This window comes from Rutilus rutilus (assembly GCF_951802725.1).
Source record: "Rutilus rutilus genome assembly, chromosome: 9".
NCBI classification, from domain to species: Eukaryota; Metazoa; Chordata; class Actinopteri; order Cypriniformes; family Leuciscidae; genus Rutilus; species Rutilus rutilus.
Genome location: NC_140223.1, coordinates 22,217,528 through 22,230,460, shown reverse-complemented (window position 1 = coordinate 22,230,460; position 12,933 = coordinate 22,217,528). Strand labels below are relative to the sequence as shown.

General features: G+C 39.1%; 1 protein-coding gene across 4 annotated transcripts in view; it reads right to left on the bottom strand.

Moving 5' to 3' along the window:
• myo1cb (myosin Ic, paralog b) overlaps positions 1-12,933 on the bottom strand; it is a 48,493-nt gene that overhangs the window by 16,398 nt on the left and 19,162 nt on the right. For 3 of the 4 annotated variants that reach the window (XM_084418354.1, XM_084418357.1, XM_084418356.1), the window contains 5 exons: positions 4,406-4,561; positions 4,200-4,315; positions 2,407-2,605; positions 1,811-1,891; positions 1,376-1,555 (listed from right to left, as the gene is read on the bottom strand). In XM_084418354.1, the coding sequence (XP_084274480.1) occupies positions 1,376-1,555; positions 1,811-1,891; positions 2,407-2,605; positions 4,200-4,315; positions 4,406-4,561 (732 nt within the window). Of the gene's footprint in view, positions 1-1,375; positions 1,556-1,810; positions 1,892-2,406; positions 2,606-4,199; positions 4,316-4,405; positions 4,562-12,053; positions 12,096-12,184; positions 12,227-12,933 lie in introns of those variants that run through there. The other variant, XM_084418355.1, reaches the window with a different exon arrangement.

Sequence of the window (12,933 nt, the reverse complement as noted above, 5' to 3'; positions counted from 1 at the left end):
TTAAAAAAAATGCGGGGGACAGAATCGTTACCTTGTTTCAGCGACGCTGGAAGGAAGCGATCCCAAACTTTATGGACATCTTTACTCTCCGCCATCGCGCCAACTAAATTCAAAATGTATCACGCGCTATTGTGCTTCCTGAACACTGAACAACGGTCCGTGTGAAATCAGATCCCTGCGCGTATAGTGCGCGTCATAGGAATTTAACGAGGCTTCGAGGCAGAGTTTTTGCCTCGAGGAATTTTTGTAATCGAGTAAATCGAGTAACTCGATGAATCGTTGCAGCCCTAAGTGTTACCGGTCTTCAAAAGCAACACCGGTTACATCACTTGCCCACCACGGCACCGCCCCCCACTGTTGATTAGATTTTTTTTGTAATAAAATAATTTAGTTCAGTTAGAGAACAGACACTACAATTAAAAACTGAACGTTTCTGCTTAATAAATCGTGAGCTGAACGTGAGTCGCAGCACAGATCAGCAGCAGGAGTCATATTTCATTTATCACGAGAGTGAGGTGCTAACTGACAAGATGATGGAGCAATATTTGGTGTCAAATCGAAATGTTAAAGCGCCTATTTAAGTGAATTTGTCATTGTACTGTTTTGTTGTTTTTCATTAAGAATAATAGGCTAATGAACTCACCATTCAGGCAATCCGCCCCAGAATTGGCTCTAATTTGAAAGCGAAACTAAAATGCGCACGTGTCCACGGGCATGGAGCGTGCAGAACAGAGCGAGCGTTTTCAGTTCATTACTATGGAAAAACGTTCGCTCTGCTTCACACTATTATGAATGCCCATGCGGACGTGCGCATTTTACTTTAGCTTTCAAATTAGCGATTTTCAAGCCCCTGCCGGTGATACCGGTAATACCGGTGGTGTCACACTTCGATTAACAGGTGGGAAAATATCCTCACCGTCACATCCCTAGTATCAACATAACATCGAACGTGACTGACTGAAGGGGAACGACAATCTCATGAAGCATTAACGTTATTTATTAGAATAATGCAGGGTAACAGCTTCAACAGAATTAAATACTATCAATTAAATAGCCTCGTAGCTCACAGTAAGGCTCTCTTTATGTTGTCTTTAAGTTATTGTTAAAAATCCATTATTTTATTTATTTTTTACTCTAAGGTGGAAACAAGCTTTCAGAATTAATGGAGGGACGACAGACAGAGACATAGACATGGGAGCAAGACACAACATCAGATTTTAACCAGCATCTTTACTTGACCAGCATGACCCAATGTGTCTAAAGCATGTGTGCTAACTACTAAGCCACAGCTTTTTCTTAAATGTACAGCTGTCTTTCCATCTCAGACTAGGTCATCTGCTGTAACCATAACAAGTGTGTGAGGTCTGTCTCTCACCTTCACCAGATACTGGTACTGTTGGGCATTCTTCTCCAGGCCCAGCCTCCTCAGGAGATCATCCTCTCCTCCTTCAATGAGCTGATAGAAGATGTGGAAGTTTCTCTCGCCATGGCTCTGGTGTACGACGCGTGATTTCTCCAGCAGGTAATTCAGGATGTGACCCCCTACTGGAGCACCCTGCCAACGGGGACACCCAAAGGGAGAAGCAGAGGGGATAATACCGGGTTTCTGACACGCATGCAAGCACGCATAATTTCACACAAACACAAGCACGTAAACACGCAGGTGGATGCAGCCAAATCCCCAACCCAAGAAGAGAATTGTAGGGGTAAAGGTGTATCGACAGAAGGTGGATCATAGCAATTGAGATGTGAGCTTTGCTTGATGATCATGTAACACCATTAATATTGTTTAACAAATTATCAAACTCACCTTGAAGTCAAACTGAATGTCCATGTATTTCCCAAAGCGACTGGAATTGTCATTTCGTAAAGTTTTTGCATTTCCAAAGGCCTGAGAGAAGAATTATTCAAAGGAAAACAAAGAATATGTGAAGGAAAAATTATGAATATAACAATTCAGTACAGCATACAGAAAAACAATCTTTATAATTTATACAAATACGCGTATACACACACTACTAGATCCACACACATTGCTATTTTACAGGAAAGCACCACATCTGCGAAACATCTGGCAGAACGGCAGTCTGCGCTGCTTCCGTTGGCCTTTCCATTTTTAGACGTCCTTCATGTATGCCCCAGTCTTATCGCACAGATAATAACAGTGGCGTATAATTACTGGAGAGATTTATACTGAAACCAGGACAACAAACTGCTCAGAATAAACTCTGCTCTTTTCCTTGGCATCACTGAGTGTCATTCAGAGCATTTTCCGCTATGACAGCAGTCCAGGGCAACAATTACAGCACGTACTGATCTCACCACTATACACTGGCATTTGGAGATTAGTAAAATTGTATGTCATGATGAAACATGTTAGTTTAGATGTGCTGTGTACATGTTTACCTCCAGCACAGGGTTGGATTGTAGCAGGCGATCTTTGACGGTCTGCACATGCTCACTGGCAGGGCAGGTGAAGGCGTAGTACTGCAGAACCTTCTTGGAGGCTTCTGTCTTTCCAGCACCACTCTCACCTGAGATGAGGATGCACTGGTCCCGTCTCTCAGTCCGCATGGAGCGGTACGCATTATCACCCACGGCATAACTGTATAGGGAATATGTCAAGATCATAAATGCTTAGTTACAGTATGTAGATTTCATAAAGTTTTTAAAGTAAACAAATTAAGTACTTCAGTTGCTGAAGTAGATAAATAATTTTTTTATATTTATATAGATAAAAATTTGCATATTTGGAATTAAGAATCATTTATTTTACACATTTTTATTTTTAGTATTTTAATTTCATTAATTCAATTTGCTTGAATTCACATTTACTATAAGCAAAAATTTAAGTATAATAACTAAAGCAATAATGTAATATTATTGCTTTATTAATGTATTTTATATTTTATTTTGTTTTTGACTATTTAAATTTGTCACATAAATAGTAATAAAGAATAATACACACAAATAATAATAAAAAATACAAACAACAACAACAACAAAATAATAATAATAATAATAATACTAAACATTAAATTCATGTTTTTTCACACTGCGCTTATCCCTGGGGTTATTGTCGTTCGAAACACCGCTTTTAACCATAGGTATAGGAACATTTCACACTTACAATTTAGAAGCAGGGTTATCACTGCTTTTGCGGTGCCAAATTTGTACAGTGTGAAATGATGCAGAGTTAGAATGTTACAGCTAGACGTTTAGCAACAGACAACCAATCGCGTACTCATATTTGCGTGCTTTAGACAGTCACGGAAACACTGCGCATTTGATAATGAAAAAATTCAGCATTTGAGAAAAATGGAAAATGTCCAAAACATTGAGAAAACATTGGAAAAATGTCAAATGCTAACAAAAAACGCAACAATTTGAGTGAAGAAGAGACCATTTCTTTCTTACCTTTAAAGTCCGAAATGTCCATTCAGTATAAACTCGATAGAACAGTCGACAATAAAAGGATGTGCAATGCTATGTAAAAGGGTTGAGTGCTGCGTTCATCCAAACAAATGACACTGACACCGCAAATATTCAAATAAGAACGTTAACCCAGGGTTAAGGAATGTACAGTGTGAAACATTAACTTATAAATACCTAGGATTAATCGTTAACCCCGGGTAATTTATGAGCAGTGTGAAACGTGAAGCAAGATAACCCAGGATTCCGTTCACCCAGGGTTTAGAATGACCCAGGGTTAACTATTTTAAGTGTGAAAAGCCCTTATGTTATGATTGTATGAGAACTTTAGTTTACAGTCCTCAGTATCCCTTACAGAAGGCAACAAGAAAGATTAACAAGATCCACCAAGTCCATAAAAATGCAGATTAGGCATTTTACATATTTAATTAGCATTTTCAAGCTATTGGTTCCCTCTGGAATTTTTCTTTGTTTTATTAATTAAATAACATTCATATTCATGTTTGGTTCTACAAAATAAATTATACACAGTCACACCTCAAATGTTAACTTTGAAGCTTCTACCGATTTTTTTACATTTATTTTTTAAACAGGTTGCTAAATAAGAACAACTACCACAAGGATGTGAGTTTACATGGTTGACAAATCGGACAACTGTTGTAGTCCTTATTTAGCAAATAAAAACCATTAGCCTTCCCATTGGCGTACTCTACACAATAGAAGAGAGCAGAACAGTGGGTAATAATGACTTCTTGCTGATGCCTTACATGTGAGGTGAGACTTCATAGAAATTGACACCCCTGTATCGTTCCATATGCTGTTTAGTGTAAATCTCCAGCTCTTTGTAGGGGTTCACTGACACCAGCACTGAGCCAATGTATGTCTGTGGGAGAAAGATCAACACAGAGGGGTCACATCAATACTCTGGGCTTTGAGCTTTAAGGGTGAATAAAACAGGAACAACAGCTCTTACATAAATAAGGTTCTCCTTGAAGCGCTTGCGGAGGTTCTCGATGAACGCCACCTCGCTGGTGTGGTTCTCCAGCAGGACAAAGTCCTGTACGCCCACCCGGTCCCTGGCTGTCAGGGCGCTCTCCATCATGACCCGGATTCCGTCACTGCCCACAGCCTGACAGAGAAAGAGCAGATCTGAGTTACAGAATCACACTTGCAGCCTCTAGAGACAGAGCAGTTCGAGGTGATATATAAACACTACAACACACACAGCATGCCAAGGCCCTCTGAGAGCCTTGACTCAACCACTCCATCATAACCCCTCCCATTTCATATCATACCCAGACTTCAGCTCATTTGAAACCCAGCTAAATAAAGCTTTTTATTTAAAGCATTTGTATGAGGTATTTCTCACTGAACCACACATGCCATTGTGAACAAGATGTCACCATCTGAACAATGGATTTGTGTCAAGCACAATATCAGGTTGAGGTTAATACTCTAAAACACTAAAAAGTACCAGGAAGTACTACCATGACTTTTTTTTAATAAGGTACCACACTAATATCATGGTTTTTAGAGTTTAGAATTGCAATTCGGAATGGAAGAGACACTACTGTTCAAAAGAAGCTGCACAACTGTTTTCAGCATTGATAATAATATGGAATATTTCTTGAGCAGCAAATCAGCATATTAGAATGATTTCTGAAGGATCATGTGACAGTGAAGACTGAAGTAATGATGCTGAAAATTCAGCTTTGCATTACATGAATAAATTGCATTTTAAAATATATTCAAATAGAAAACAGTTATTTTAAATTGCAATAATATTTCACAATATTACTGTTTATACTATATTTTTTATTAAATATATGCAGCCTTTGTCAACATAAGAGACTTCTTTCAAAAACAAAAAAAAAAGACTCCAATCTTTTGAACAATAGTGTATATTGGTGCCATATCATGTATTAGCCGATATTAAATATTTTAACAATGTTTGAAATATTGGTTGATACTGGATATAAGCAGGTCAATATAAGATCACTAATTTGTCATGCTCATTTACCCAATTTAACTCTAATAATTTAATAACACTGTTAAAAGTAATCTTTAGTAAATCTCAAAATGAATAGGCCTATCTGTTTTTAATGCATGCATTGGATTTTAAAATCAGCCATTCATTGTATTGGCCAAAAAGTTAAAATTGCACATCCCATTGTTTGAAATACCATATAAACACTGTTGTTTAGCCTATTAATACAGTAATCATCATAAGTATCATGGTACACCTGTATTTAAATACCATAGTATTACTATCTGATTCCATCATCGCTCCATGGCACCACCACAGGAGTATTTATAAGGCTGTTTATACAAGGCTGTTTTCTCTATCATTAACTTGATTACATTACCTTTACAAAGAAACAAGAAGCTCTAAACCATAAATTTTCACACTTAAACCACATCTGTGGCTACATCACTGCAAACTCCACCCAAACTCAAGTGTGCTGTGAAAACAGAAACACAATCATACTCACATTTATTACCACATCTGTATCTTTAAAGTGAAAACCTTTCTCCACAATGGCGGCCTGGGTTTTCCGCATTAGATCGCCAATATTTGAAAAATCCATGGTGTCGATAAAACCTAAGCTGTCGATCCTTGTCCAGAGATGCTCTTTAGCTCAGGCATAAATTAGTACGACACAAAAATGTACAAATTTCTAGCAGGTCACTTGTCATCTGATCAAAGAGGACTATGGGTGACACTTCCCAGCTTGAAACAGAAAAGCGCACTTACACCCACTCACACACACACACAAACACCCTCAGATGAACAAATGCGTGATTATGCATTGAAATACACACAGTCACATTGTGTGAATGCACCAGCTGCCACGGCTGTTGTTTTGCTATTGACACAGCAGCGGCCGTCCCCTGGAGGGAGAGACAGAGAGAGACAGATACAGCACACCTGAGCAAGCACTTTAATTAAGGTGATGTTCAACAACTACAACGAGAGGGAGGCTAACGGTGGGAAAAAACAAGCAGTAAGAAAAACATAACAGCCGAGCGGGAACAGTCGACAAGTGTAGTGCCAGGAAGTGACTTCATTCCCAATCCGTCAGCCTGCTGAATGCCCCAACAGAGCTGCATCAACTCTGAAAGTCTGACACAGCTTCGCAAACTCTCGCTCTTGTTCCCCTTTAGACCGGTTTTGAATTTCCAGCTCAAATCTGGATGAAACACCCACGTGGAATCTAGTTTTCACAAATTAGACACAAACCACATTTAAATGCTCTGTCTCCTGCATTTCAATCAGAACTAGATCGAAATTCAAGTGTAATTCATCATTCAGGACAAATGTAGAAAAAATAAGCAGTGTTAAGGTGTTCAGAGAGAATAGTTCATAGCTATGCGGTTGCTAGGGTGATCTGGATGGTTGCTAGGTGGTTACTTACTGGCTCAAGTGTAGTAGTGTACATATTCATTTCAAACTAATAAGAGTGCAGACACTCATTCCCAATGATCATATTTGAAAAACAAATTAGAGCAGTGTGCAGTGAACACACTTAATCTTGTCTTAATCGCATCTACTTGTTATTTGCCTGTATATTCTACTGCAGTGACACAGAACTGACAGATAATAATTGGTGGTGGAGTCATAATCAAAACTAAACATGCTGGTTAGACAGACCATGACATCATCAGCTGGACAACTCAAGAATAATATGTCCAGCCAAAAGCTTTGTTTACAAAAGAAATAACAGATTAGCTATTAAAATGTTACATCACAACCATGGAAACATTTAGATACGTGCCGAATGAGAGAGGCACACGAGGCCATACATTTAAGCCTAAAAAGTTAAACACAGAAATATGACAAAATGCCCAGCTTGGTGAGACACCATTTGCTTAAACGCTGTCGGTTATGCCTTAAGTGAACATAAACAGTTAAGAAAAAAAGACACCATGTGTATCAGTATATTGGATCTATGCAATCGTTCTTAAAGTGACAGCAGCCTAATATTCCCGCTGCCGTCTGTGTCATTAATGTTAATCAAACAAGAAAACACTCATTGCTCTTTAGTAGATTTAGTATGATTCATCTATATCTAATTTATACAGTGAAGACTATGCAGTGTTGTTTTACATTTGATTACTTTCTGTTGATAAAGACTGTTCTGGTTTTTATTTTATTTTTGCTATATTTGTTAAGCTCTAAGCTGTTCCTAATCACCTCAGGGAATGGAATGTATTACGCATGTTTCTTGCCAATAAATAAAGAGTTGTCAATTCATGATACTTTCTCATCCCTTCATTTTTTTATACTTAAAATATACTGTTGTTAATAATAGTATTATATATTTCGGTGATCCTATCAGCCAATATTGTTTCCACTGATATCGGCCCCAAAAATCCTGATGGGAGCACCCGTAGTTATCTGGGCATCAGATGTAAAATCCCTTTGAGCTGCCAAAAGCCAACACAAATGAATCCAACCATTCATTTACACCAATAAATATGCTATAACCAGAAGGCAGACCCTTGTCTCACCAAGTCTCCTTCCTATGCTACTTTCTCAAGAAACAGGCGTCATTACACCATTGTTCTTCTTTATGGATTTGTTTTCCTGCTCCCACCCCTGGTCCCCTTCCCCAAGCTTGCTGGTCTTTACGGCAAGCTACGACCCTTTGCCATGTGCTAATTTTTTCCAAATGCTGATCTTAAAACAAAACGACTGTGGGCAAATTATTCATTATCCATTTCACTCTAACCTTCTTTAAAAAATAAATAAGTGCTTACAAAGGCACTGGGAAGAATCGAACAATAATTGCCTTTTGCTCGACCTTCCAAAATCCCAGCGATTTGCTCGGTTCTTGTGAGCAGAGCTGAGTCAGGGAGATCTGCCGAGTCAAGCTGCCTTCGTCAGCACTTCTCACATTGCAAGAAGACATTAGCAGTCTTCGGAAACAGACTGATAGGGACCAGAGCTATGATTACAAAGATTGATTTTTTGAAAGAGTGAACGAGCAAGTCAAACACTCCAATATTTAATTTCTCTAAGGGCAAGTCAGTGATTCTGTACAGTTAACAACTCCTGGTCGATGAACAAGAAGGGAATGCGTTGTGCATTTTTTTCATAGTTAATGAAGGCAGTGGATAAAGGGCACATTCCTAGATATCCAGAGCAAAGTCATGTGCTCCTCCCCTTTTCACTGGGAATGGTGAAGAATGGCGAAGAGTAAATCTTGTCTGCTTGCTTATGATTTCAAGCTTTTGAGGTTACCAACTGTTTCCATCCTGATTGAGTCATCTGGCTCACTTGTTACCTCGTTCTTCTTTCCTCTCCTGTTGGCAGCAGGAAAGAACAAGGGGTGGAGACACAGAATTTTGTGGAGAGGCACAGCTACATTAAAAACGATGATAGATTCATAAAGGTGTTTTTGTATGTTCAAGTATGGCCATATTATTGTCCCAGCAGAATATTAAAGGTCCCGTTCTTCGTGATCCCATGTTTCAAACTTTAGTTAGTGTGTAATGTTGTTGTTAGAGTAGAAATAATATCTGTAAAATTATAAAGCTCAAAGTTCAATGCCAAGCGAGATATTTTATTTAACAGAAGTCGCCTACAGCGAACGGCCGGTTTGGACTACATCCCTCTACTTCCTTCTTTAATGACGTCACTAGAACAGTTTTTTGACTAACCTCCGCCCACAGGAATACACAAAAAAAGGGGGCGTGGTCTTGTTGCGCTCCCACGGATTAGAGGAAAAGTTGCGTTTGTAGAGTGTGTTTGTCGCCATGTCATCGAGACGCTGTTATTTTCATCCCGGAGTCCAATCACCTTTGTTTGGCCTTCCCTGAGCGCATGCATCTCCACGTTATCAGAGCCCGTCTACATTCTCTGATGTTATGTAAGAGGCGTGACCTTTCAGGGCAACGTGCGCTAAACTGCTGTCGAATCACAAAACAGGAACCGCTGGCACAATCAGAACTCGTTACGTATTTCTGAAGGAGGGACTTCATAGAACAAGGAAGTCATCAGCCCGTTCTTAGGACAGTGAAAAACAGCGGTATACAGATAAGTAAATTGTGTGAAAAATACTGTGTTTTTTTACACGCGAAACATGAACACATGTTATATTGCACACTGTAAACACAATCAAAGCTTCAAAAACACACGAAAAAAGTCAACTTTTTGTGTTTATTATATTATTAATAATTATTTAATTCAATATATATTGTGTAAAAATGATTTCTTGTGTGAAAACAATTTTACCCCAATACACAAGTATAACTGCCAAGTTAGTTTAAGTTAAAATGCCATTTCCAGTCCTAAAGCTGTCAAATACGAGGAAATGACACTGTAGTGGAAATTTGTATAATACTTCAGAAAAAAAAAAGGACAAAATTGACAGATGGAAATTAAATAAACTGGTCAGAGTATGAAATGTTTTAGGAAACTTCATTTACTAAAATGTGCACAGGGGCCAAAGGTGCTCATATTTAAAGAAACACTCAAAGAGGCTTCCCACAATATTAAAACCAATGATGATACGTGCGAGGAGGAGTGTGGGGGTTTCTTGTTTGTTTATTTTCCTTTTTTGTTTTTTTGGAAAGTGCAAAAAGATCAGACTCCGGCTACGTAGACTCATGCAGCTGGTCAGAGGGGGAAAAACATATTTAGCACTTCTCCAAATGTAATGCAACTTTTTTGCCCCTGTTTTGCATGTCAACAATAAAGAGCTTGTTCAAAGCCATGAAACTGATATGAAACACTTCTAAGTGCTTAAAACAATCAAAATCTGCACACAGAGACCCCAACTTTCTGCGCATCATCCTTTAATCAAGCCATATTCATCAACAAATCTTCACAGAAGATGTCTTACAATGCTCATTTAATTACCACCACCCAGATGGTGAGAAATTCCACGGGTGGCATTGTAATTCACGCCAGTCTGCTGAGTTGATGGCTGTCCTTGTGTTGAGGGGTTGGTTTGGAAAGTCAGCTGGTGGCTGTCAAACTCCAGGGGGAAAGTTGACAGACAGGTGTGACTGGCTCTGTCCAAACAGGTGAAGAGTCTTACATCACATGCACCCCCTCCACATGCCAAACTCACTAACATACTTTTTGACTTAGAAAAGATAAAGTGACCAGTTATCCTTCATTTCAGCCTGCCGGACAATGCAAGGCATTCATGTCCAGAGGGCATTTGAAGAGCATGAGTCGGGAGAACTGTAAACTGCTTAAGGGACCGTCACAGTATTTCCGGCTAGTTTCAGTCTTGCAGCTTTTCCTGCACAATCATATTTAGATGTATAGCTATGGCCTTCCTAAATATCTCAAGACTAACCATTTCAAATCTCCAAGGGTCACTCAGAGCAGCATGTCAATATGTAAACTTAATTTCCTCTTCCTGAGATTTGGATCTTCCTGAGAGCAGTGCAGCTGTTTAGCAATTCAATGGAATCTCGTGTGAAACTGCACCAGATACCATAAATCTAACGTCAGATATTCATCAACCCTCTGCACTTATTTGCCTAGGACAAAACGTGCACATCTAAAGTACTGCCGACCGCAATGTGCGTTTATTTGAATATGAAATGATGCTCTGCAAATAACACTCGTAGCGTTTCGTGACATTGAACGGGTGAAAGGCCTCAGAAACACAAAGCTCACACAATGACGGTCTCAATCTTGAGTGCTTGTTCTTGAAGTTTCTGTCGGCTTTCAGGGGAAGGTCGTGGATGACACAGACAGGAAGAAATGTAGCAGGGTGGAATGGCTCGATGACAGACGCCAGTTTCAATATCTCTCTCTCACTCTCACTCAGAAAGATAGCCTGGAATTTAACAGTGACTGCTGCTGGTTCAAAGCCAGAGATTGCTTCACTGTGAGACGACACTATGGCATGAACATAGATACTGATTGTCAGAATGTTCAGCATGAAAGAAGGTCCCAAGATATAGGATAAGCACAAGTTAAGATAAGCATAAAGTTGGTTGTTTGGACCAACAAAACCTTCTTTTCAGAGGAAACGTGATTTTCACTATTTATATCACTATTTCACTACGATTGAGACTAGAGATCGGCCGATATTCATGCCTGCGTTGTCGAAGTTACTCTTCTTTAATGAACAACCTAGCTAATGGATAACACATACAAAAACGTACTTAAAAAAGAAAAGATTGTTTAATTTCAGTGAAATACCTAAACCTCAGGCGCTATAAATTACTATAACAAATTGGTAAAACTATTTACTGTAACACACACATATGTACATATATCTATATACATGTGTGTGTGTGTGTGTGTGTGTGTGTGTGTGTGTGTGTGTATACATTACACGATAGATAGATAGATAGATAGATAGATAGATAGACAGACAGATAGATAGATAGTAAATAGACAGATAGATAGATAGATAGATAGATAGATAGATAGATAGATAGATAGATAGATACACAGATACATACATGATTCCCTGTGTGTCATACTTGCATTCCAGCCATGCTAGCAAAGCATTACATATTCTAAACACAAAATAAATTGACAACTTTGGACCAGAACCACATATTTCACTTTAATAAGACCCTCGCTGACATTGCAGAAATCTCTCCCAGCTGCTTTTGTTTAGTATGGAGCATGCTGTGGTTCTTACCATGCCTCGATACTTCATCTTCCCGTTCTTCCCAGCTTGTTGCTGTAAGTGTATGAATTATTAGTATTTCCAAAACAGCGGCTCTCACGTGAGAAAGTGTGCAGAGTTTGTTATTTTAACTTTGTCTGCACCATGTGTGGGAGCGTCCCAGCTGCCATTTCTTCAGCTTTAACTTTCCTCTCCTTCCCTTCGTCTCTCTCTCTCTCTCTCTCTCTCTCTCTCTGCCTACGGAGGCACAAGTCAGTCCTTCTGAAAAGTGACACACTCCCCCTCTCTGCCTTCCTCGACTCATTTGCTCTGTCTTCCTGCAATGGGATTTACAGTGAAAGCTAAAACTTTCCAGCCCCCCTGTAGTAGCCCTGCACGTGCCTGCCCTTAAAAGCCATCCTGTGCCTCTTTAAGAAAATATTACAAACAAAATATGTACGAAATAATATAGGAAAACACGTTGTCTCATGCTGACACTTCATGAGAATTCAGGGATTTGGGATTTGGAACTCGGGAAAGCTCTGTACCTAGCACTGCATGTTGGATGATATGCAGCTAATTGATTTTCCCGAGTGAATTTTCCTCCTCCTCCCTCCTGTGCATGCTGAAGCAAATCTGAGGCAGATTTCAGATAGGGATCCGTCAAGGAGGTAATTAATGTGCTCAAACGTGGCTCAGCTGCCCGAGAAAGAAAAAAAGGCCAAGTGCACATCATAGTGCACAGATCACAATCACTTATGGTGCTTAACTTTTAGTTTATAACCTGATGTCACTCACAGGCATTAACACACAGATGATTTATGGCTATTGTATCTGTGAGATAAACAGACAGAGATAAAATGAAGGATAAAACCAAGAAGAAAATTATTTACATTCAGCTAAAAAATATTGT